The sequence below is a fragment of the Lampris incognitus genome, chromosome 20, assembly GCF_029633865.1.
Source record: "Lampris incognitus isolate fLamInc1 chromosome 20, fLamInc1.hap2, whole genome shotgun sequence".
Taxonomy (NCBI): Eukaryota; Metazoa; Chordata; class Actinopteri; order Lampriformes; family Lampridae; genus Lampris; species Lampris incognitus.
In genome coordinates, this window is record NC_079230.1 from 22087570 (window position 1) to 22113892 (window position 26323).

General features: G+C 43.8%; 1 protein-coding gene across 1 annotated transcript in view; it reads left to right on the top strand.

The window, feature by feature from the left end:
* LOC130130640 (phospholipid-transporting ATPase ABCA1-like) overlaps nt 1–26323 on the top strand; it is a 302901-nt gene that overhangs the window by 209837 nt on the left and 66741 nt on the right. Inside the window, exons 36-41 of the mRNA XM_056300397.1 lie at nt 1108–1285; nt 3407–3522; nt 3885–4029; nt 12841–12964; nt 16032–16161; nt 18895–19015. Coding sequence (XP_056156372.1) covers nt 1108–1285; nt 3407–3522; nt 3885–4029; nt 12841–12964; nt 16032–16161; nt 18895–19015 — 814 coding nt within the window. The remainder of the gene's footprint in view (nt 1–1107; nt 1286–3406; nt 3523–3884; nt 4030–12840; nt 12965–16031; nt 16162–18894; nt 19016–26323) is intronic.

Here is a 26323-nt window from a genome sequence, read left to right on the forward strand (position 1 = left end):
CTTGAAACCTGTTGAAATATTGGGTGGCGCCCACTGTGGTAAATGATTTTATGTTTATATGTCCTAATTGTGTCTATTTGGAGCAAATAAACGCAGTCGTGTAGCCACACAGACTAACTTATTTGATATGCTAATTACTTGGTATGAAGACCTGCGAGAGATTATCCCGGGCCAGGAGAGAGTGGATGATGGTGAGGGTTAATGAAATACGTATATACCACAGTTTCAGTCATTGCCGTAATTGGGCTGAGGGAGCAAGGACATTTGTGAAGCTAAAGTGATATAAATGGAGAGTTATCGCCAGGAAGTAAAGGTCAGCCCCTTGCAAGAGGAAGGAAGGAAAAATGTAACTTCATTTAGGGACATACCTCCTTCGTCAGACCTTCTTCATTTTTAACCAATGCGCCAATACTGGAAATTAAATGTACAGTCGTTTTGCACGTTAATATACAATTGCCTATTTGATTGTCATAGAATTAAGTCGTAAAGGGGTTTGAAACGAAGTGTTGTTGGGTTTCATAATATAATTTATTTAGAATATAATTTATTTTTATCATTACTATAAAAATTAAAGAAAAAAATGACCAAGCATAAATAAAACAACAAATGATGAAAATAAAACCAGAAGAATTCAACAATAATTCTCAATAGAGAATCCAACTCTGATTTTTATTATTATTATTATTATTATTATTGTTGTTGTTGTTAGTACAAGTCAACAAATCTAGCCACAAGGTCAGCAAGTAGGCATCAGTACAGCATGTTAAATATCATCTTCCACATTTCACCTTACCTCCTGTGCTAACAAGATTCATTCGAGGCAAAACTGGATTTTGCAGAACAAAGTGATATCCCTTATGTGGGCTGTATGTCATATTCCAGCTTTTTGGAAGCATAATGACACTGATAAATATCAGGAAGTGTTACTGATTGGTAGTGGTTGGGGGAAAAAAAGTAAATGACTATGAATTTGAAAGAGAATGACTTTGTTTTCCTTGACATACTCTTAGTTGGCCTATAACTTTGACATTTACTTTCAATGTGACATGCTAACATAAAAATCTCTTCTATTGTACATCCTGTTTGCTGTTCTCTGTCCAATCACAGGGCCACAACCTCTACAGACTTGGTGGTGTCCATCTGTGTTATTTTTGCCATGTCCTTCATCCCCGCCAGTTTCGTCCTCTTCCTCATCCAGGAGCGAGTTAACAAAGCCAAGCATCTGCAGTTTGTCAGCGGTGTCAATCCAGCTGTCTACTGGGTGGCCAACTTTGCTTGGGACATGGTAGGTAACCCCTTCCATCACCGTTTAAATTATCCTTGCTGAAGGGGGTACACAGCCCATCTTCTTTACTTCTTTACCTGCTGTGCACCAGCGACGGATGTACAAATCTGACTTCTGCCAAAAAACGAAGTAGAATGAAGCGATATTTGGTACGCGTGTGTGTGTGTGTGTGTGTGTGTGTGTGTGTGTGTGTGTGTGTGTGTGTGTGTGTGTGTGTGTGTGTGTGTGTGTGTGAAGCAAACACACACAGCATGATGTTGCTTGGAACTTTTGCCGTTGGGAATTGTCCATCTTAAATTTCAAGACCTTTGCATCATTTTACCCTAGTTCTGTGTGTAATCTTCAACTATTTCGAAGGTTTTTTTCCCCACCCAAGTATTGAAAGAATCATTTATAGTGGATAATACACCATCGACACCGCTTGCTTGGCAAACCTCGTACCCAGGTAACCGCTATTGGCTGATGAAGAACACTATCGACGCCGGCTGCCCCTGTTATTTATGCTCAACAAGCTTACTTTTAATGAACGAGGAAGTGAAGCGGTATGGTATTGGCAGTTTCCCTTAGGCCTAATGGAAGTAAGCAGTAGGCATCTATGTTAAAGAATAGGAATAGTGTGCCTTATAGTGGACAAATGTTGCTTGAGTCGAGGAGAAATGTTACTATGCAGCCAAATGATTTTAACCTCAAGCCTCCTGCGTAGCATTACTCCTCCATCCACCGTGCCGATACCAGACACCAAATAGAAGTTATAATTTTGAACGAGGTTGGAAACTTCTTCCCATAAACATTTTTTGTTTTTGTTTTTTTGTTATTGTTGTTGTTGTTTTGCATAGTGGCTTGGTGATTAGCACTGTTTATCTCACTACAAAAGGATTCTATCTTTATTCCAGCTCTCCTGAAAGAAGTTTGCATGCTCTCCCACAATCCAGAAACAGACAGATAAGAGTCAGTTAACCCCTTGTCAAGTCCGGCCCGTCTCCCCTGCCCCTTGGTTTCTGTTGCAAGACAATTGACAGAGAGAGTCTGTTTCCATTGAAAACCTATTGAAAACACCTGTTGATAGAACTGACTTTTATTTCGATTTATTTTATGTATTTCATTAAAAAACAACTTTGTTATACAAATCATGTTGGGTGTAGTACAGTGACCGAGCATTGTATTAATTTTTTGGAAAACTGATGGAAAATCATAGATAATTTTTCGGACCTCCAACTATCATGGCTGCTGCCTGTGGTGCTGATGCTTCCCCTCAACAGACCTACAACTTCAAACTTCTGTTACTGTTTTTGGAGGCAGGCATCTCAAATATATTCTAAATGGTAGCAACAGGGCCTTCAGTATGCCCTGGTGTGTTTTATTTATGTATATATATATATATGTGTGTGTGTGTGTGTATGTATATAAATATATATATACGTATATATATACACACGATTTAACATTCAGAGCCACATCTATGCAAGCAAAATGCACAGACAGACAGACAGAAGGACGTTGGAATTCAACTTGTCTTTTTTTTTTTTAGATTAATATTTTATCTGCAAGTTTTTTTCTTGTTTGGGATTATGGAAGAAAAACAAATGCTGTTCTTTTGTGTTAATTTAAAAATGCTCGGTAGAATTTTAATTTTCCTTTTCGACCAACAACTTGCAGCATTATCTTTTGCTACTGGTTGGCTGGGATCAGAATGGCTGAAAATAAAATGGATTGGGTTTGGTTGAGTTGTATGGTGGAAAATCTTGACATCTTCACCTCGCCAGCATCGAAATATCTCATTGGTCTCCTGTTTTCAAAATGTCAATGCCATAGCTTTTTGTCTTCAGTGCAACACGTCACTGACAGACTATCTGCCTTGTAAAGGAGAGGTGATATTTCTCTGCTTTTTACTGATTGGATGAAGAATTAATTGGGGGGAGGGGGTCAAATTAAAAAGTCCTCCATTGATTTTATAATTACACATCCTTTCTTTTCTAAGTGATGAAAAACAAATGTCGAAAACACAGTTTTGTTGTGGCTTCTCACCAACGGCCTGATGGTGATCTAATAACACATGATCCACCACTCAGCCCAGCGTAAAGAGAAACCTGTTGTTTATTTATTTATTTGTTGTTTTGGCAGTGTAACTACATCGTCCCGTGTTTGATTGTGATCGTGATCTTCCTCTGCTTCCAACAAAAAGCCTACGTCTCCCCTCCGAACCTGCCGGCTTTGGTTCTGCTGCTTGTGATGTACGGGTGAGTGGTTTCATGAGCAACGTCCTCCGGTATATTTAGTGTGCGCTTGTGGCTCCTTCTGTAGAATGAAGACATTTCAAGTTCACTGAGAGAACCACATGATCAGAATTACAGCTGACAAAAGAGAAATTAAATTAAGAATCGGAAGAAAAACCTCACGCCCCTATGACACACAGTGTATGTATATCTCCATTGTTACCTTTAACCCAGTATAACAAGGAACATGGCAAGACAATGCAAGGGAATTGCAGGAAGTATCGTCCTTAATGACAACACAAATAATTACTTTCAAAGTGGGCAAGGTAATAAGTAACGGCAGACGCTTCACTTTGTGACAGTCTATTGTGTTTTTTTTTTTCTAGGTGGTCCATCACTCCGATGATGTATCCTGCCTCCTTCATCTTCAGCGTGCCCAGCACAGCCTACGTGGTGCTGACCTGCATCAACCTCTTCATCGGCATTAACGGCAGCGTGGCCACCTTTGTCATGGAGCTCTTCGACGATGACGTACGTGACCAATTCCTACACACCCTGGGGGCGTAAATGCTCACTCATGTTGGAAGATAGACAGCGGGCACACCCGCTCGCTCACAGACATAGACCCTGGCTTGCATATCTTATACGGCACATTCAGACTGGGCGATGCAGACAAACACCTCTGACAGCCATGTGCAAATGAAAACTAGCAAGCATTCGCAGTAACGGGTAATTGACTTGAACCCTAGAGCAACGTTTTGTGTTTCCAGGGCGCCTCCGAATATGTGCATGTGGGTGGAGTGTGAATCCACCTGCGGTATTTAATTTTGTTTCACCCCGTCGATGATTTTTCAAAGATGTTATTTTTTCCTGGTTTCTCTAATGATTAATTGTTTGGCGAGAGTCGTGTCTTCAGAGAATTTCCCTCATCCATCTCTCGGCAAGTGTTCATTTTCACTGGTAGCTGTGCCAGTCTTCAGGGATTTAAAAGACAAAGACACTGGGAAAAAAAGAAAAGCAAAAATAATAAAAAGCAGAGCCGGGTAAGAAAAAAGGGAGGAGAAGATTGTGACTTTCAGTCATTTTAAGTTTGATGCGATTTATTTAAATCACATTTTCAGTCAAAAGAGAAATTAGCACTTTTTTTTTCTTCATGAGAACACACACCTTTTTTTTATCAGCTGTCCATTTGCTTACAGGTGTAGTGTAAATGATTGGTAACATAGGTTGTTTGTTACCGGACCAAATATCTCTAAATAGGGTTGTTAAGGGCATTCGTACTGTCAAATTGTGGATTTTCTATGCGGCAACGCCTCCTATGCTTTGAATTTGTAGTTTAGTTTTAGACTGAAAAACACCGGTCAGTCATTTTTTGACAACCGTCATCTAGGAGGGCGCCATCTAACTCTACCTCATCACAATGTCTCCCACACTTCTGCTCCAACACGGCAGCTGTAGCGTAAGGTGGCCTCGGTAACATTGTCGCGGCACACCGTGTCCCCTGAACATGGCCGTCTCCGAGTCGACGTGTCCTCCGGCGGTGCTCCGTGTCGGGACGGGATGTTTACTCGGCTCATAAGGAGGTGTGCTCATTTGCATGGTGATTTGATTATCCTCGACGTCCATCAGTGATTTGTGTTCCGGCGTCGCTCCTGTCAAAGTCACGGCAGCCATTTTGTTTTTGTTTTTTGTACCTTCCCCTTTCATCTGCTTCTGTTTATTGAGATCATCGTTTTAATCATAAAGACGGTGATATCTTTATGGGCGCTGTGCCACCCGCCGCCAGTTTACTGGAAGAGCTCACCACGCATTTCTCCGTGTGCTCGATGGCGCTGGTGAGCGTGTTTCAAAGGTCGCCTTTTATTTTCTTCACAAAATATCACATAACAGACCAGCGGGTCGAAGAGAAATCCTTAAATACCGGGTGATTTTGCCGCTGATAAGCGAACCCTACCAGCTCGTCCGTCAAGCAGAAAGTCTGTCAAAGGTGAATCAGGCAAGTCAAGAGTAGGTTGGGGTGTTGCAGCGCTCCAGCTTTTCTTTCTTTATTTTTTTTTTGGATTTTTCCCCCCTTTTTCACCCCAATTGCAGTTGGCCAATTACCCCGCTGACTGAGCCGTCCCGGTCGCCGCTCCCCCCCGCTGCCGATCCGGGGAGGGCTGCAGACTACCACATGCCTCCTCCGATACATGTGGAGTGGCCAGCCGCTTCTTCTCACCTGACAGTGAGGAGTTTCACCAGGGGGGCGTAGCACGTGGGAGGATCCTGCTATTCCCCCCAGTTCCCCCTCCCCCTGAACAGGCGCCCCGACCGACCAGAGGAGGCGCTAGTGCAGCGATCCAGCTTCCCACCCCAAGACACAGCAATACAATTGTGTCTGTAGGGATGACCAACCAAGCCGGAGGTAACACGGAGATTCGAACCATCGACCCCCGTGTTGCAAGGCAACGAAACAGACCGCCACGCCACCCGGACACCCGCGCTCCAGCTTTTCCAAGTGTTCCCTATTACAATGACATGACAGCATGCATAAAGACAACAGACGCTATACAAAATGGTTAATATTGTCCTTAAATCCAAGTTTTTGCCCATTAGCCAATACAGACTACATCCCACTTCTGACAGCTCAATCTTATTTCACTGTTCTGTAACTGCCTCACTTAGGTACTGTCACTTATAGCCTCCTATACGGTGACAGCAGTTAAACAGAGCAGCTCCAGAGCAAAGCTGCCGGCTTTATTATGTTATGTGTTTTCAAGCTGAGCGTGGGTCCAGAGCCCTGTTTGGTATAACGCCATTTGTCCAAGAGAGAGGTTGGGAAGAAAAGTAAAAAAAGCGAAGCTGCAGTGTTGAGATTTCATGTCCCACTTTCATCTGGAGGCCAATGGCAGCCTGGGAGATACTTTCCCCCCCAGGAGCATCCAGCTCCCTGTGGATTGTATCAATCCCAGCCTGCCTCGGATGTGTGTGTGTGTGTGTGTGTGTGTGTGTGTGTGTGTGTGTGTGTGTGTGTGTGTGTGTGTGTGTGTGTGTGTGTGTGTGTGTGTGTGGATTCTAAGTTGTGCTGGCCAGCGGATACATGACATTGTGTATATTTCACCAAAACAAGTACAACAAAGATATTTTTTAAGAGTGTGTGAGGAGTGTTCCACCGATTATTTTTCAATCTCAACTTCGTTTTGATGCCTTGCTATGACCAACTTCAAAAAATGAGACCATCAGCGATAACATACGATATTTCTGTGTAATGCTTCCAAATGTTTGTCTCCAGATCGGATTTACTGCAAACTCTGACAAAGCGATTTCCAGCATACAGACAGGATAGACACATAGCCACAATCACAGATGCATTACCCCATGGCTGTGTGTCTTGCAAACAGCTGTTATTCCAAAACGCCACATCTCTTACTCTTCTCAAATACATGAACCATCAGGAATTATTTGTCGTTTCATTTCATCGTTTCTCCCAGCCCATAGCAGTGCAACACAAAAACAAAACACATATCCCAACTACAAGATCACATATATCCAAACTACAAAAAATCTACAAAATTTTCACCGTCCAAAAGAGTGAATGCCAATCAGGATGACTGTCGGAACTGCCGGTCTGCATAGGCTAGCAGTCAGCTTAGCCTGCCCCGCTTCCGCGTCCTGTCAGACCGCCCTCGGTGTTTCCTGTTCGGGCGCAGCTCCAGGCAGGGTCGTGGTCCTTTGGTCCACCGGACGCAACAGACCAGGCTCCCCTAGCCGATCCAACACCAGTTCTCTCAGCCAGACACCCTCAACACACCTCCCCACACTCCACACGACATCAAAAACACCACAGTCAACACCAGGTGAGGCCGCCGCCAGACCACCCTTGGTGTTATCGGAACTTCCAGTATGCATGGGCTACCAGTTAGCTTAGCCTTCCCCGCTTCCGCATCCTGTCAGACCGCCCTTGGTGCTTCCTTTTTGGGCACGGCTGTGGTCCCTGGGCCCACAGGGCGCAGCAGACCAAGCTTTCCCACCCGATCCAGCGCCAGCTCTCCCAGTCATCAAACAAAGACCACTTAGATGCAGACGTGGACAGACACCACATGGATGGTACTGGGTGAGGCCGCCTCAAGCTTAAGTTCATGCCGCCATCTTCCCACACCAGCACTGGGTGAGGCCGCTGCAAACGTGAGTTCGCGCTACCATCAGAAGGTGAATGTAGGTCTTCATGACAAGAGGCAATGCTTGTGTGACATGAATGATACAAACAACAAACACTTTTGTCCACCGGGGTGCACAAAGTCAACAAAAACACAGAACTCCTTGTACCTGCTTTAAATTTGTGTAAAGCATAATAGTTTGATATTGTGTATGTTTCGTTGTCCAAGTCTCCAAGAATTACACAATCTCAGACTGGCTCTTATTATATTTAAATGAATTCACGTGTTACGGAATATTTATTTGCAGTTATACACACACACCTTTTAACAGAGTCGTTCAGGCTTAAGAGCACCATAGTTTTCCCTCAGGCTACATCCTCACCGTTTTCGAGCCAGCCATTCTGTGCCAAGCATAGTAAAACAGCCACACAATAAATTGAGCGTTCACATATGCATAATCCCTAATGAGATTAAGGACGGTGATTTTAGCAGAACAGTGACTTCCACAAACGTGACCATAATCTGCAGTTCCAGCAAAAATGCCAAACGAAATGTTTGCCTCTCTCTCGTCTCGCTGAGGTTCCCAGTGGTGTTGATAAAGTTGGTGTCAGGAGAGTTAAAAAAGAAGAAAAAAATAGCACCAATATGGGTCAGACAAGAAACTCAAACCACCCCCCCCCCTTCACGACCATTTGGAAAATGATTCATGGGCCCATTATACAAAAGATGGTGGAAAATTGTCGAGCATTTCACAGTTGCACTTAGCGCCTCTTAGATCCACTGATGAGCAACGCAGTCAATGCTATTTCACGTATTGATCTCAAATAAAGTTTCTATCTCCTCACTTACAGACAGATTGGCTTTATTCAGGCAAGGTCATTGGGTTTATTGCTTATTTATCTGATTTTTTTCCTTTTCCACACCTGTTAAAGTTGTGTTTTGAACTTCAGAACTGGTTCTTCTCTACCTGGTGTAAGGTCTCTGATATGGAATTAGGATTGGATGCAATAAAACTGCAAAATTTTTCTAGATGGCTGTTGCTTAATCAGTGCAATTGATCTTGTAGAAAATTAACTGAGAGTTGATATTTTTTTTTCTTTTCATGATCTTTAACGGTATCCTTTATCCACAGTGAAAGTGGCATTCAGGCTTAGCCGTGATTTGTGGTTGCGGTGCAGCCTTATGTCTTCGAGGAAGCGTGTAGATGTAGATGATGACAGTGATGAATTATTGTTGAACTTGCGACTGGACATCTGAAGGTTTGCTTTGACATTATGATCAATGAGGCCTTTTCATCACATTCCCATATTTGCCGGAGAAAAAAGACCAATGACTCACAAGTAAAAACACTAACTAACATTTTTTTTCAAGATCCTTTATTGTTACATCCATTATACAAGTATAAGAGAGTAAAATTCTTATGTTTCAGCTCCTCAACATTGCAGCAACAGTAGCAATAAAATAAAATTTAAAAAAAGCAGTAATGACTGCTGGGATAGGCTCCAACATCCCACGACCCTGGTTGGGATAAGCGGCATAGATAATGAATGAATGAATAATAAATAGTGTGCGGTGTATGTAAGGTGCTGTGTACGTGTGGGCCCAGCCTTAATAAATGTGTATGTGTGTGTAGTTGTTTGCATATTTGTGTGTGTGTGTGTGTGTGTGTGTGTGTGTGTAAACTGATGATCTGCTGTGGCGACCCCTAATGGGAGCAGCAATAGCAAGCCCTGAAGATCACAGCAACAGGCTTGGTGTCTTTAATGTTCTTTGTTCAAAAGGCTAGTTGCGTGGTGGAAAAAGCTGTTCTGGAGCCTACTGGTCCGGGTTTTGAGGCTGCGGTACCGCTTGCCTGACAGTTGCAGCTGGAACAGTCCATAGTTGGGGTGGCTGGGGTCTCTGATAATCCTTCAGGCTTTGCTGACACTATATCCATCCAACATCCTGGATGGAGGGAAGCTCGCATCCACTGATGTCCTGGGCCGTCCGCACAACCCTCTGCAGCATTTTGCGGTTTGGGGCAGTACAGTTCCCATACCGGGCGGTGATGCATCCAGTCAGGACGCTCTCAGTTGTGCCTCTGTAGAAGGCCTGTAGAATCTTGGGTCCCATGCTGAACATATATATATATATATGTGTGTGTGTGTGTGTGTGTGTGTGTGTGTGTGTGTGTGTATAGTATGTATGTATGTATGTATGTATGTATGTATGTATGTATGTGTGTGTGTGTGTGTGTGTGTGTGTGTGTGTGTGTGTGTGTGTGTGTGTAATATATATATATACATATATATACACACATATATATACATATATATACACACACACATATATATACATATATACACACATATATACACACATATATACACATATATACACACACACACACACACACACACACACACACACACACACACACACACACACACACACATATATATATATATCAACATGGATACAGGAAAAAAGATTTTAATACATTGCAGTACAGGCCTGTTTCGTGCGTCTTGCACTCATCAGCCCCTAATGTTTTATTCACAAAGAATCATACAGTTTACGTTGTCAAATTCAAATTATAACAACCAATGGGGTACCTACCCCATTGGTTGTTATAATTTGAATGTTTCCCCATCTGATTGGTTGCTGTCTAACCAAAATTAGGAACGTGACGCTGGACAATGTAGACTGTATGATTCTTTGTGAATAAAACATTAGCAGCTGATGAGTGCGAGATGCACGAAACAGGCCTGTACTGATATGCATTAAAATCTTTTTTTCCTGTGTCCGTGCTGACATTCCGCTCCTCATTTGTCGAGCACTTGCAACACCATTGACAGTTTCAGAAAAAAAAACGCTATATATGTATATATGTATATATACTATATACTATATTTATTCAAGTTATATCCTGCATACGGTACTCAAAGAAGAAACGCTAGAAAGGGGTCAGATTATGACCTTGCCCTGAATATCCGCCAATAACTCTTATGTGCAACAGTGAATCAACATTGAAAGACAAGATTCTTCCTTTTTGTAGTGTATATCTATATCAATAGATTGTAAAATAAGATGAATTGAGGCACAAAAAAACTATTTACACCACCTGAGTCAATATGCTCTCTGCTCTGTATCTCTTTACACTCATCTCTTTCACATTTCTGACCGGGGGTAACAGGACACATCCAGCGAACATATCTGACAGGGCTACATCTTTAAATCATGTTTTTTAAGGGCGACAGGTTTGTGTGATGGTGACATTCATCTTCAGCTGCGGAAAACTCGCTCTCCAAAACCATTAAGTTGTGGAGCAGTTACATGTACCTGTGAATAAATCCCGCGACAGAGAGGGGTGATGGTAAATCTCACTCACGGCTTTAAGGAATATCCTGCAAGCGCCACCAGCCCTACCCCCCCCCCCGCCTTCTCTTTGCCCTGGGTTGGCCTAAAAGTAAAATGATGAATTTATAGTCTTCCTCATTCCTCCATGTATGCAAGAGCTTTGAAGACTACGCCGAGATGAAGCAGCATGCATAATGCATGAGCTTGCTTTTGAGCAGCGTGCCGAGCCAGAAGTTGCCATATTATATCTGTGTTTTCTCTCGTTCCATCTCCATCACTCTATCTCTGTCTCTTCTTCTTCTCTCTTGTTCACTAACTCCACCAGTCCTTACCTTCCCTCCTCCTTTGCTTAAATTCCAGTCGGTCTTCCCGCTCGGTGACGGGCTCCTTCGTTGTCTTAAATTAATTAGCGCTCGTGTGGTTTAACAGGCACCCATTCCCTGGCCATCTCGGGCAGGAGAGAGGGACGGAGGGACACAAAGGAGAAAGGAGAGGTGTAACCAGTAAACACCCATCCACAGTCAGACAAACAATGTAGTGTGGGTGTTTGAGTCCATCTGTTTGTTTGTAAAGTACCTGTTCATTTGCATACCACACAAGACAGAAGGAAAGAAGCAAATTGAAGATATGGAGTATGTTAATAGGTTCATAGATGTTTTTACACACACACACACACACACACACACATATTTATATACATATACATATGTATTTTTTTTCTTACACATATACACACATACAGCACACACACAGCCATCCATTACCCCCCCCCCCAAAAAAATAATGATGAAGATTATAATATAATAATTATGATAATAATAATTTATATAATAATATAATATATATGAGAGGTGCTGGGTATATTGGGAGAAGGATGCTGAATATGGAGCTGCCAGGGAAGAGGAAAAGAGGAAGGCCAAAGAAGAGGTTTATGGATGTGGTGAGGGAGGACATGCAGGTGGCTGGTGTGACAGGAAGATGCAGAGGACAGGAAGAGATGGAAACGGATGATCCGCTGTGGCGACCCCTAACGGGAGCAGCCGAAAGTAGTGGTAGTAGTAGTTTATATAATAATAAAATCTATATCTATCCATCCCTCCATCCATTATCTGAACTGCTTATCCTGATCTCAGGGTCGCAGGGATGCTGGAGCCTATTCCAGCAGTCACTGAGCAGCATGCAGGGAGACATATAATATATAATATAATATTTTGGATAAATATAAATTTCAGGAATACATATATTACTCTTCTGCACTCTTCATGTTCCTTGTCCTCGTATTGTCCTATTACCTTCAGATAAGATAAGGTTGTAAGCATTGATTTCCCCTCACCTCATTAAATCTTTATCAGCACAGTTTTGTGTGTGGCCCCTTACATTTCATGGCGTGTTCCCTCGCATTCAAGCCACTTCAGAGAGAAACTTTCCAGGAGTAACTGCCACGCGGATCGGATGCTTCGTATACCGTTTGCCGTCTCACAGCAACACACCGCACACTCCTCCTCCTCCTCCTCCTCCTCATGAAAGTGGCATGATGCGTGTTAATTACTCACGCTTGCGTCGGAGCGCCACAAGCCCCGTCTCCGTCTCCCGGCGCCTGCGGCCCAGCTGATTCCCCAAAGCCAGTCGACAGATTTGTGCCTCTGCAGGCTAAATCCCCCTTCAGGGCGCTCTCTCTGTGTCGGGATGGCGCTGGGTTCACAAATGGAGCACATTTTCCTTCCTGTGTTTCACAGTTTTTTTGAGTCACCAATTTATTTTTTTAAATGCTGTTTGTGTGTGTGTGTGTGTGTGTGTGTGTGTGTGTGTGTGTGTGTGTGTGTGTGTGTGTGTGTGTGTGTGTACACATATGCATTTTCTCCAACAGAATGTCTCTCACATCAACGACATAGTGAAGCAAGTGCTTCTGATCTTCCCACACTTCTGTCTCGGCAGAGGCCTCATTGACATGGCTAAGAATCAGGCGATGGCCACCTTGTTCACCGTCTTTGGTAAGACACCTCGGTTTCCATCACACTATAACTTGAGGGGATGTGAGTTGATTCACCACAATGACTTAACATTTTGAGTCTAGTAGAAACGAGTCCTCACTCAGAGTGGTATTTTTCCTGAAAAACATTTTTGCATCTCGTTGCACTCCTTTTACATGCAGCGCGCCTTGTTTTAAGAACCGTTTTGGATTTAGGTGACGTTATCCTTTGAATGAAAATTAGCTTTATTTATTAGATTTTAAATTTATCAACATTCACAAATATACCAACACGGGGATTGCCAGTTCGAATCCCCATGTTATACCTGGCTTGGTCGGGTGTCCGTACAGAAACGATCGGCTGTGTCTGTGGGTGGGGAGCCGGATGTGGGTATGGGTCCTGGTCGCTGCACTGGCGCCTCTTCTCGTCGGTCGGGGCACCTGTTTGTGGAGGGGGGGACTGGGGGGAATAGCGTGATCCTCCCATGTGCTACATCCCCCGGGCATAACTCCTCACTGTCAGGTGAAAAGAACCGGCTGGCGACTCGATACGTATCAGAGGAGGCATGTGGTAGTCTGCAGCCCTCCCCGGATCGGCAGAGAGGGTGGGGCAGCGACCAGGACAGCTTGGAAGAGTGGGGTAATTGGCTGGATACAATTGGGGAGGAAAAGGGGGGGGGAAATCCCCCCCAAAAAAATCTTTTTTCAGAAATGGATAGGGAAAATTTGAACAGATTAGCAAATGAAATCAACCCATTGGTAGATACGAAACAAGATTTTACAACTCAGTCTTAAAGCTCCGCAGCTTTTCTTTATTAATAATACATAATTATCCATTTGAGACATTATGGCAACATGACTGTTATGTTGAACAGGCATACAGTATTACAGGAGAACAGTGCTCTGATATAGTTCAGTGTACGAGACTGCAAGAAATAGACCTGTTGCATCAGCAAACAAGGTGTAGCAGCCATTCTTGCCCGTGTACTTTCACCTCAGCAGAAAGCAGCTCTCCCCTGTACAGAAATGACATCAGTGTTAACTGTCCAACAGAAGCATAGCCACATCAGCATCATATTTAAGTCTTCTTTCCTGCTGGAGCTGTTTCCAACAGGTGCTCCAGTGTTCGGCCTAAATGGTCAAAAAATGAACGCAGCAGTTTAAGGAGACTGGGGAGTGTCTCGAACCATGCTCAAGATGCCATTTAGTATGACGTAACATGACTTCTTGGTGCAGATAGAACGATTTGTGGAGAAAACTTGATTTTAGCTTTAAACTAAATGACTCGTTAATTCGTTATCCAAGCCGCTTATCCGAGTTCGGGTCGCGGGATCATTGTAATTAATGATTATGATTATTGCTATTAGTCCAGTTTAAATCTTTTCGGAGGCACAAGTTGTGGGTTGCAGCATATGTGTTAAGGTCATATATGTTGGACTCTCTAATGACCCGTGTCCCATGTCATCCATTCTCTCTCCTGTGTGGCTCTCCACTGGCATTGAGATGCCACAAGGATCAATTTAAGTACAATTTGTTTTTTAAAGACATTTTCTTGAATTATTCAGTTTCGGTTATTAATTTAGTATCATGCAAACTTTACCAGAGATTTAATACAATGAATGGAACCTAATTTTATGTAATTGTCTTCTGGGTTGTGCCCGCACTTGGAGAATTTTTTTTCTCCAAACCAGGGATGTGTTAGTAGCAGTGAAAAGTTTTCTACCATATTTTCTACTTGGATTCTAAAATAATAGCAATACTACATGTATAAAGACATCATGCCTCAGACATCGCTTGCAGTAAGAATGAGGCTGCTGCCCATATTTTTTTTCCAAACTTTTCAAAGGCATATCGGGTTGAGTAAGGAAAGCACAAAATGGTCTGTAATTCATGAAGATGACAAAAAATTGCATGCTGACCTTCAAATTTCAAAGCAGTGCACCGGTTTAGAGGTCGCCGGCACTTCACCGACATGACTATTTTCGAGCACAGTTTACCCCGGGAATTGCAAAAATCAGCCGTGTTCCCACAAATCTGTTTAGTCAGATATGAGGTTGTCTTCGTACTGTTGCAGACTTGCGCTACAACAACTCCCGGTCGCAGCATGTCCCGAAGTGATACCGACGCTCATCCCCATCCTTTGAAGTGTCACTCTGCTATTTCATTTGCAAATACTAGCTTTCAGTTATTCGAGGGAGAGAGAACTATTTGACCGGTAACCACACTTCCAACCCTCCTCCAGCTCACTATACTCTGCGTTCGGTTCAGACAGGAAAGAGTGATAGGAGAAGAACGGGGGGGGTGCAAATTTGGGGGTTCGAGAGGCAAAGAGACACATGAAAGAAGCAGAGAGGAGTCTTATCTGCCAAGAGATGGAGCAGGAAATAGTGGTTTGAGGAATCATTTGCGGCAGCGGTGGAGGGCATGAAGAGAAAGGCAATCACATCTTAAAAGGGCTTGTGTGGAGAGGGGCTATTTACCAGAGAATGAGACTGATAGCGCTTTCGTTTTCAGTGTTCTCTCGCTTGCCCCGCTGCCACCCTCCCCTCCTGCTCGTGGGCTGGAGGGGCTGAGAGAGGGAGGAAGATGCACATGAAAGAGAGAGAAGGTAAAAAAAAGAGAAGCGAAGAGTGCCAGGAAGGGAGGCTGTCAAGAGTTTTACCTACCATGTTCATTAGCCAAAGAGGCTTCACCATTAATTGTAAATGATGTCAGCTATTGCTTCAAAGACAAAGGTGATGGCGATTAATGTGAGGCTAAGTGGCATTCTGAACTCGGAGGTTTTCATAAAAGAGTCTGTCTCTCTTAAAAAAAAACAACTTCAAACAGCGAGCGATACGTTCCAGCTTTCCATTAACTTTTCACACAGATATTTTCGGCTGCCTGTGAAAAGGAAAGGGCACAGCTGGCAAGCCAGTTTCGTTTTGATGTTGTTTCACCTAAACAGACCTCTGAGCACTTCCTTAGGGTTTTGGATACCGACCTGCACTTTTAAATAACAAGCGATAACTTTTTTCCTTCCTTTTTGAGGTAGTGCTCAGTCATGTGTTGACTGACTCGTCCTTTCTGTCTTTTTTCTTTCTTACAAGGGGAAAACCGTTTTAAGGACCCCCTGAGCTGGGAGATGGTGGGGAAGAACCTATGTGCCATGTCCATCCAGGGTGCTGTGATGTTTGCCATCACACTTCTCATTCAGTATAAATGCTGCTGCAAACCCAGGTAGGGACACCTGTGTAAGGATAATTCCTTTCTGTGTTACGACCTGGGTCTTATTTTTGTAGTTGTTACCATTGTGCATACTGCTTATGATATATCCTTTTACTCACCAGCTTCATTTAGAGGTTTTGGATACAGGACCACCACTAAACTCAACTTTACAATGGTGTTTTACATGGCAACTGAACACGAACCCTAAACCTGTCTTTTCAGCAAAAAAAAAAAAAACACAAAAAAAAAACCTAGTGCCTCAGTTAAATTGTGTCCATGATGTTCATGTTTGCAATGGTGATGGACAGGTTGACGGACGAGATCAGGCAGGAGTCTCCGTGGACTGTGATGTTTGCGGATGACATTGTGATCTGTAGTGAGAGTAGGTTGCAGGTGGAGGAGAGAGAGCCTGGAGAGGTGGAGGTATGCACTGGAGAGAAGGTCCAGGGAGAGAAGTCAGTAGGAGCAAGACGGAATACATATGTGTGAATAAGAGGGAGGACAGTGGAATGGTGAGGATGCAAGGAGTGGAGATGATGAAGGCATATGAGTTTGAATACTTGGGGGTCAACTGTCCAAAGTAACGGGGAGTGCAGAAGAGAGGTGAAGAAGAGAGTGCAGGCAGGGGTGGAGAAGAGTGTCAGGAGTGATTTGCGACAGAAGGGTACCAGCAAGAGTTAAAGGGAAGGTTTACAAGATGGTTGTGAGACCAGCTATGTTATATGGTTTGGAGACAGTGGCACTGATGAAAAGACAGGAGGCGGGGGTGGAGGTGGCAGAGTTGAAGATGCTAAGATTTTTGTTGGGAGTGATGGAGAAGGACAGGATTAGGAACAAGTATATTAGAGGGACAGCTCAGGTTGGACGGTTTGGAGACAAAGCAAGAGAGGCAAGATTGAGATGGTTTGGACATGTGTGGAGAAGAGATGCTGGGTATATTGGGAGAAGGATGCTGAATATGGAGCTGCCAGGGGAGAGGAAAAGAGGAAGGCCGAAGAGGAGGTTTATGGATGTGGTGAGGGAGGACATGGTGTGAGGCTGGTGTGACAGAGGAAGATGCAGAAGACAGGAAGAGATGGAAACGGATGGTCCACTGTGGCGACCCCTAACAGGAGCAGCCGAAAGTAGTAGTAGTAGTAGTAGTATGATTTCTCAGTCGCGCTGGCCAGGTAGTTAATCGATGGTTACTACAGTTAGTATAGGTTAGCCACTTCTGCAGGATGAACCAGGAAGTACTTCAGCAATGCGATGGACCACTGATAACTTTCTTTTATCTTTTTTTGTGTGAGTAATGTCTGTAAGTGCTCGAAGCTGCTGTGTACCGGAGAGAAATTCCTGGTGTGCGTAGGCACATTTGGCCAATGAAGTTGATTCAGATTGATTCTGGTTGGACATTTCGGGTAATAATTTTTAACTTTGACTGTCGTTTTCACTTTCCCAAAATACATGGTGTAGATAGACGGGTTGAACTGGACTTGTTGAAACATGTCTGGTGCTCTTGTTGGATTGCTGTGTAAGGTGCTGTTGCAAAGCTGTGTCCAGCTACTGTCAAGTGTCCAAAACCTCCACATTACGCTGGTGAGTAAAACAATATCATTGATATTCACAATGGCAGAAACTACAAAAATAAGACCAAGATTATTAATTAAAAAAAAGAAAGAAAAGGAAATTGCCTTTAACAACTGTTACTTTCAGTACCATCAGTGTTTCTGACACCATCTGTTGGGAGTAAGTTTGGGTTCCGGTCTTGTTATGGGTGGATTTGTAATATGGCAATGTATTTGAATGAGCTGTTGCCCCAATGTACACCCAACTTCTTCAGATTGGGCCTGACCTTAAAAAGCTTTAAGAAGAGCATCTCTTTCTTTCCATCCATTCCACTCGTCAGTCTCATCATTTTTCATGCCACCCTTCTTCTCCAGTACTCTGAGGTATTTTGTCTCGTTTCCCTTCATCCCCCCCCTTATGTTTCTATGATGCAAGTCCATTAAGCCCTTGCTTGGCCTAGAGTAACTTTCTTTCTCAAACGTTGCTTTACATTTCGGGAAAACAAATCTGTGTTATGTCTTTGGTACAGTGTTTGTTTCAGTGGGGCAAACCAATGTTCTCTAATTCCCCCCTAAACCAATAATGAATATTCATTATCCGGATAACAGCTGTTGCGCCACAACCTTGTTAGGCGAATATCACCCTTTTTTTCCATGGTTGTTTCTTGCTCAGAAAGTGAGGTTGTCATGGAAACTGAACTATTGTCTCCGTTTCTTTTTAATTATCGGGAAAATTGCAAAGTTTGTTTCACTGAACTGAGAATTGCGCCTGTGCTGTTTTAACATAAAATACAAGGTTCACTTTTGACAATAATGAATGATGTGATGCCAAATACACTTGATTTACTGTTTTACTGTTTCATTACGGTTGCTGTCAGTGACTGCGCCATCTGCCATTTGCACAAGTTTACTGTCTGCAATACAACCACATATTTCACCTTAGTATTTTGCAGACATTCTGTGCTGTAGCACACTGTCCAGCAGAGTACACCCGGTCTGCACTGACTGTTCTTTGCACATACGTATTTTTGCATCTTGGTACATATCCTGTTCTTGCACTTTGACTTCTCTAAGTACTTTTATAAGTATTTCTATTTCATATTCGTGTGTTGAGCCAGGAAAACAAGCACTTCATTATGAGAGTGAGTGTAAACTTTCTCCCATATGTATGACAAATAAACTTGAAAACTTTTCCCAGGCTCATGGTGAGGAACCCGTTCCCTGGGGAGAAAGAGGATGTCGATGTAGCTCAGGAACGTGAAAGAGTCCACCAAGGCGGGGATCAGGGGGACCTCCTGAGGATCTGTGATCTGACAAAGGTACCATGCGACAAGCTGTCCAGCTTCTTTTAAACTGTGGAAGTCAGAAGTCACAAATTGTTATACTAGTTTGCATATACAAAGAATCTGACTAGGTGTGGTGTCCACCTAAACCAATGGGCATTAAAACACATTAAAAACGGTGATGTTTAGTCAGGCAAGGGAGTGACATACGGATGTGTGAAGTTAAAATTTTCTCAAGTACTGTTACCTCCAGCTTGGTCGGGCATCCCTACAGACACAGTTGGCCATGTCTACGGGTGGGAAGCCGGATGTGGGTATTTGTCCTGGTCGCTGCAGAAGTGCCTCCTCTGGTCAGTCGGGGTGCCTGTCGGTCGGGGGGGGGGGGGGAACTCGGGGGAATAGCGTGATCCTCCCACACGCTACGTCCTCCTGGTGAAACTCCTCACTGTCAGGTGGAAAGAGGCGGCTGGTGAATCCACATGTGTTGGAGGAGGCATGTGGTTGTCTGCAGCCCTCCCCAGATCAGCAGAGGGGGTGGAGCAGCGACCGGGACAGCTCGGAAGAGTGGGGTAATTGGCCAGTTGGGGAGAAAAAAGGAGGGGGGGGGATCCCAAAAACAAACAAATAAATAAATATATTCTCAAGTGCAAAAATTGTGCATAAAAATGCAATTCAACATACTTAACACTGTCAAAATGCAGATTAAAGTAGGTAATGACAAAAGACGTAAACATGATAAAGAGAATATCAAATGAGCCAAGTTAAAAGTAAATAATCAATGAAATACAGTGAAGAAAATATAAAAGTATAAGGAAATACAATGACATGACAGAACCTGTAATTGGTCGGTGGTAAATTATCAGCTATTAAGAAAGTAGAGGGTTGCTAATCCAGGTAAACAATTAAAAAGATTTCTTTTGAGTAAAACACTAAAAAGTTGCTGTTGAAGTATCTGTTCTCAGTTAAAGTGGGAGACCGTTTCAGACTTCAGGACCATATGGACAGACCGCTGCGTCACCATGACTCTGAGTTTGTGTTCTTGTAATAATTAATAACACAGTATGTCTCTGCTGTAGAGTTTTTGTTCTATTGCATTAACAAGAATATATGTAGATCTGGGGAAAGTTTACCTGAGTAGGTTGTTTTACAGACCCGGGTTACGTATGTAAATTTCTCACTTCCCCCTGTTTTAAAAAAAAAAAAAAAATTTTACTGTTAGGCACCTCTTAATTAAGTTCATTTGTCGCGCTCAGGCAAAATACATTATTAAGCCGCTCTATTGTCTTCAGCCATTAAAATGTACGGATGACAGGGTTGAAGGTGCTTAGCAATACAAGCAAATAAGGGAAATGTCATCCACTTTTATCCCACATACAAATTATCCCATACTTACAGCTGATTTTATGCCATTATTGCTCTATTCACCTTTCTCATAGATGTCAAAGCCATGACTGATTGGGGATAATTAAAATCAGCCAGCAGACCTGCACTCAAGGACTGCAACGCACTGCAACTCCTCACTGCTTCACAGCCAGGCGGGCTACTAATTAACAAGCGTCACATTAATCCACACGGCTGAAAATTTGACAGAAAAAAGCGACTTTTTCTTGTTTAATTCTGCTACCAGGCCCCTTTTGTGTGCGAGAAATGGGTTTATCCTGCTTCCAAGTAGAGTTGCCGGCTGTCTAAATGTGCTACTCAATTTGAAGGGGAAATATAATAATAATAATATGGAAAGATATAACAGTCAAGGTCACGTCAAATGTATTTGAAACATCCTAACTCACGATTTAGTCCCAGCGGGCTTTTTTACAATCACATTACATTCTGTGCGATGTACGGCACCCCCAGTCCTTGGACATTTGATGGATAAGGGGAAATGTGACAGGAAAAAAAAATGGGGAAAACTTTAAGCGCATGAGAAGAAGGATCCCTCTTCTGGGATGGATAGACAGGCAATAGGTGCCGAATGGACAGAGTAGACAAGCAGTAGTAGATTTACAATAACAACTAAATGATTACACGATTCAGGAGTCAGGAACACTTTATTGGTCATTAGTGGGAAACGATATTTTACTGCCCACAGCACTGCAACACAAAAACAAAAACACATATCCAAAAACTACAATAACTACAAGAACACACATATCCAAACTAACACATATATCCAAACAAAAAAATCACTGTCCAAGGGAATGAACGCCAGCCAGGATGACTTGTCGGAACTGCCGGTCTGCATAGGCTAGCAGTTAGCTTAGCTTGCCCCGCTTCCACGTCCTGTCAGACTGCCCTCGGTGTTTCCTCTTCGGGCGCAGCTCCATGCAGGGGCCGTGGTCCTTGGGCCCACCAGACGCAGCTGGCCAGGCTCCCTCAACCGATCCAATGCCAGCTCTCCCAGCCAGACACCCTTGACGCACCTCCCCGCACTCTACACAACGACACCAAAAACACAGTCAACGCCAAGCGAGGCTGCCGCCAGACCGCCCTCTGTGTTATCAGAACTGCCGGTCTGCATGGGCTAGCAGTTAGCTTAGCCTGCCCCACTTCCACGTCCTGTCAGACCGCCCTCAGTGCTTCCTCTTCGGGCAGGGCTGTGGTCCCTGGGCCCACAGGATGCAGCAAACCAAGCTCTCCCAGCTGATACGGCGCCAGCTCTCCCAGCCATCAAATGAAGACAAAACTTAGACGCAGACGTGGACAAAGACACTGCATGGATGGTACTGGGTGAGGCTGCCGCAAACGTGAATTCGCGCCGCCATCTTCCCACACCAGAAGCGGAAGTTATTACATTAGTTATGGTGATATAAGCAAAGCGTAATGATTATATAAGTTATAGCGATTCAGTGATAAAGGAGAAAGACTGCCAGTTTACTGACGGCTGTGGACATTGAAGACATAGCGAGTAGACACAGGTATCAAAGAAGGCGGTTGCTTTTTTAAGACGTACACAGCTGAACTGCTCTAGCAAACCACTCGTTCACAGTAATGTGATAAGTGAAGGCGGGCATGCTGTGACAGAGTACGCCTCATCCCTGCCTAGATTAACACTCCATCCTCCGGCAGGTGCTGCTTTCCTGTGGGGACTTGATGCAAGGAAGTGTCGCCCCGGCAGCCCACTTTGCAGTGTCATCGCCGACACCTGAGCAATCTCACAGTCTTTTGACGTCTTGCCACCTTTCCTCGCTCCTCTTTTCCCTGCTCTTCCTCCGTCCCGCCACTGTTGCCACACTTCATCTTTTAACTTTCATTGACACGAATATGTGCCACATTTGCCTGGGGAATTAAAACGCGGCTGCTGGATGGACTAGTTAAAAGGTAAATGACACACCACTTATCGCACAAGGTAAAAGGAGTTGGGGAAAGTGGTAAAGTGATGTAGAACATTGCTTTGCATGTCGGATTGCCAAGTTCCACAAATGAAAATGCGAAATGAAAAAATACGGGGTTGTTATTGGTTGTGCTTCATATATAGGTTCTCATATATTTACTGATGAGCTTTTGAGGAACATTTACTTTCCTTACTATTACATCTGTGGTAGACCTACAAATAAAGTCTGACTTTAAAATTACATGGTGGCAATGTATTAACATTATTATTGTCATTAGTTGGTGTAGTAATTGTATCCTTCCAATCAAAAAGATGATCCATAAAATCACTTAAGATATGCTACAGTCAGGCGTATTGTACACGGTCACTGACAAGGAGAAAGAGAGAGAGAGGGAGAGAGAGAGAGAGAGGGGCTGAGGAGTAACAGAGGAGGGTTTCCTTTCCATCTCTTACAAATTGTCCATAATAACCCAGTTTTAATCATCTAACCCGTATCTGTTCTTTTCCATACACCTGGATTTAATTGACTCGCAGATACTTACAAAATATGGCCCGTGTGAGTTCAATAAACACATTTTTGTACTTTACAATCACGGAACGATTCTGTATTTTATGGGACAGTTGGCCCTGAGAGCAGGATAAGCAGTTTGGATAATGGATGGATGGATGGACGGTTGGCAACCCTTGCATGTCTCTCAAACCTGAAAGAGAAGAGCAAAGCTTACTCTGTAGTGAATGGCCGTGCTATACATGTAGCTAAAGGTTTGTCACCTCAAGCCAATCGTTGTTAAGACTGCTGTTTAACAAAATAAAATGGCTCTTCCCAAATAGGCCTGTCTGATAACAGGAACCCGCAAAATGAAAGAGACACACCAACCCCCAAACACAGCAGTACAGTGGCAGAAGGCATCGGGATGCATCCTGCAGTGCCCTCATTGACTCCCACCACAGCTGTGCCCCATTTGGTCGGGGTGTAGATAAAAGATTGATCAATGAACACATGGCTTCAGCAGCCAAGTGCAGCGGGCTGGGCTCTGTCATAAATTGAAGCATGCCTCTGAAGCGATCGACAGGCCATCAATCATGTGTCACAGTCCTGCTCCTCCTCCTGCGTCTCCTGTATCTCTACCCAAGTATGTATGCGCTTCCTGTGCAGCCCATCTGCTTTCCCCGTCGTTACTGTAGCTGCCGTGTTAGCATTAGCAAGGTAATCGATGGAAACTGTAATAGCGGTGCATCTGCCTCTTAGCATTCACAAAGCCGAGTGCTGTCGGTTTAACCTTCCAGTAACTCGCTGAGCAGACAAAGTTTTATGAAACCCCGTGACAGCTATTTGAAATTAGCACACCAGTGAGTGAAGGGCTGTTTTTTTTTTCTTGTAAGACATTTGAAACATGGGGTACTCGTCTTGACTTGATCTTATACAGCATCTAGTATGTTTGAAAGGAAAGCTTTCTTTGTTGTAGAGTCAGTGCCCAATCATCAGACACTTTTGATGTGTGGTTTAGGTGTTTAGTACACATCTGCTGACTGGGGCACTCAGGATATTCTTTTCATTTTTTGGGGTCATTTTTTTTAGACATGTCAGGAGAACAACTTCGATAACCTTTTTAGGTGCGGCAGTTGGGATCACAGACACATTTCTCTGACTGCTAACTGCAATAAGTGGAAAAATCTAAATACAATAATCCACCCAGATCATCTTTTTACCTTGCCTGTTGTAAATCCAACCCTCATTCCATCAGCAACTTTATTCTTCTGATGGAACAAATATGGTCTGGTGGAAACTGCCAAGGTACGACACTGAACAGACACCCTGTATTGCTGTCAGCTGGGGACCCGTCCCCTATGTAGACATGCTTTATTATTAACCACAAGGGGACTATGACAATAAGTCAAAGCTTATGATTTTCAGGGGGGGGGGGGCGTCTGGGTGGCATGGCGGTCTATTCCATTGCCTACCAACACAGGGATCGCCGGTTCGAATCCCTGTGTTACCTCCAGCTTGGTTGGGCATCCCTACAAACACAGTTGGCCATGTCTGCGGGTGGGAAGCCGGATGTGGGTATGTGTCCTGGTCACTGCACTAACGCCCCCTCCGGTCGGTCGGGGCGCCCTTTCAGGGGGGAGGGGGAACTGGGGGGAATAGCGTGATCCTCCCACGTGCTACATCCCCCTGGTGAAACTCCTCACTGTCAGGTGAAAGGAGCGGCTGGCGACTCCACATGTATCGGAGGAGGCATGTGGTAGTCTGCAGCCCTGCAACCAGGAGGGCTCGGAAGAGTGGGGTAATTGGCCAAGTGCAGTTGGAGAGAAAAAAAAAGAAAAAGCTTATGATTTTCCAGCGGCAGGGTTTTGTGGTGGTTATGGTTGGACAGTGCAGCGACGGGCACCACAATATATCAATGGTCACATCTGATTAAAAGTTGCCCCACTTGTAATGACAGCCATTATGGTGCGCAATTCAGGAGAGAATTATTCTTTAATAGCCTCTGTTTGGTGCTCCCTGCAAGTATCTGGTGCAGTGATGTAACATTAGCATTGTATGCTTTGACTAAAAAGTCGCATGCACAAGTCAGAGCAGTAAGCACTTAGCACAGCCGGCGAATGACACTGAACAAATTTGGAGACAATGCTTTTAGCAAATGCTTTAGACGTGCTAAATTACAAATGGATTTAACATAGTTTGCCAAGCATGACGTGGCATTGCTAATTCCCCATTTAGTTTGCTGCATTCAGAACTTGAATGCAAGTGTATGTTAACTTTAAATTATTCCTAGTAAGGACACTTGAAAATCACAAAACGGTGCCTGTGCTTTAATCATGGTACTCACTGACGCATGAGAGGAGCTCTCTCCCAATACAGTATTTTGTGCGAATACTGCCACACTTAAACTGACCCAAATATTGAACCAAGTCTGACAAAAGCTCAACAGTCAATAATCAAATATCAGAATCAGAATCATGTTTATTGGTCATGTAGGTTTGCACATACATGGAATTTGACTAGTTTCGTGGTTCTCTCAGTGTACTTAACATAGAATAACAACACTACAACACAACAATCTTCAGTGATATACACAAGGATTGACTTATACAGGCAAAATAAGATGTAATAAATTGCGATGGTGCAGAGAATATATCAAAGATGCTGAAATAGATGTTAGCAGGTTACTTACATGCATGCCTGAGATAGATGGACATGACAGAGCGTACCAGTATACATGCAATGTACAGTACAGTATAGACAAAATGGTTGGATTTATTTGGCTTTGTCAAGTGTTCATTTGAATGACAGCCCATGGAAAGAAACGGTTTTTATATCTGGTTGTTTTGGTGTACAGTACTCTGTAGTGCTTACCAGAGGGGAGGAGTTGGAACAGGTTGTGACCAGGGTGTGATGGGTCTGCAGTGATGTTGCCTGCCCATTTCCTGACTCTGGAGATGTATAAGTCCCGAATGAAGGGCAGGTTGGCACCAATGATTTTCTCTGCAGACTTAACTGTCCATTCTAGTCTGTCCCTGTCCTGTTTGGTGGCCGAACCAAACCAGACAGTGATGGATGAGTAGAGGAGTGACTGGATTATTGCAGTGTAGAACTGAATCAGCAGTTCCTGAGGCAGGTTGAATTTTTTGAGCTGGCAGAGAAAGTACATCCTCTGCTGGGCCTTATAGATGATTGTGTCTATGTTGGATGTCCACCTTAGGCCCTGGGAGATTGTGGGATCCAGAAATCTGTAGGTTTTCTCCACAGACGCCGTGCTGTTGAGTATGGTGGGGGTCCTCCTGAAGTCCACTGTCATCGCCACACTTTTGAGCGTGTTCAGCTCCAGGTTGTTGTGGCCACACCAGAGGGCCAGCTGATCAACCTCCTGTCTATATGCAGGCTAGTCACCATTCTGGAAAAGGCAAATGATGGTTGTGTCGTCAGCAAACTTCAGGAGTTAAGCAGACGGGTGACCTGAGGTGCAATCATTTGTGTAGAGGGAGAAGCGGAGCGGGGAGAGCACACATCC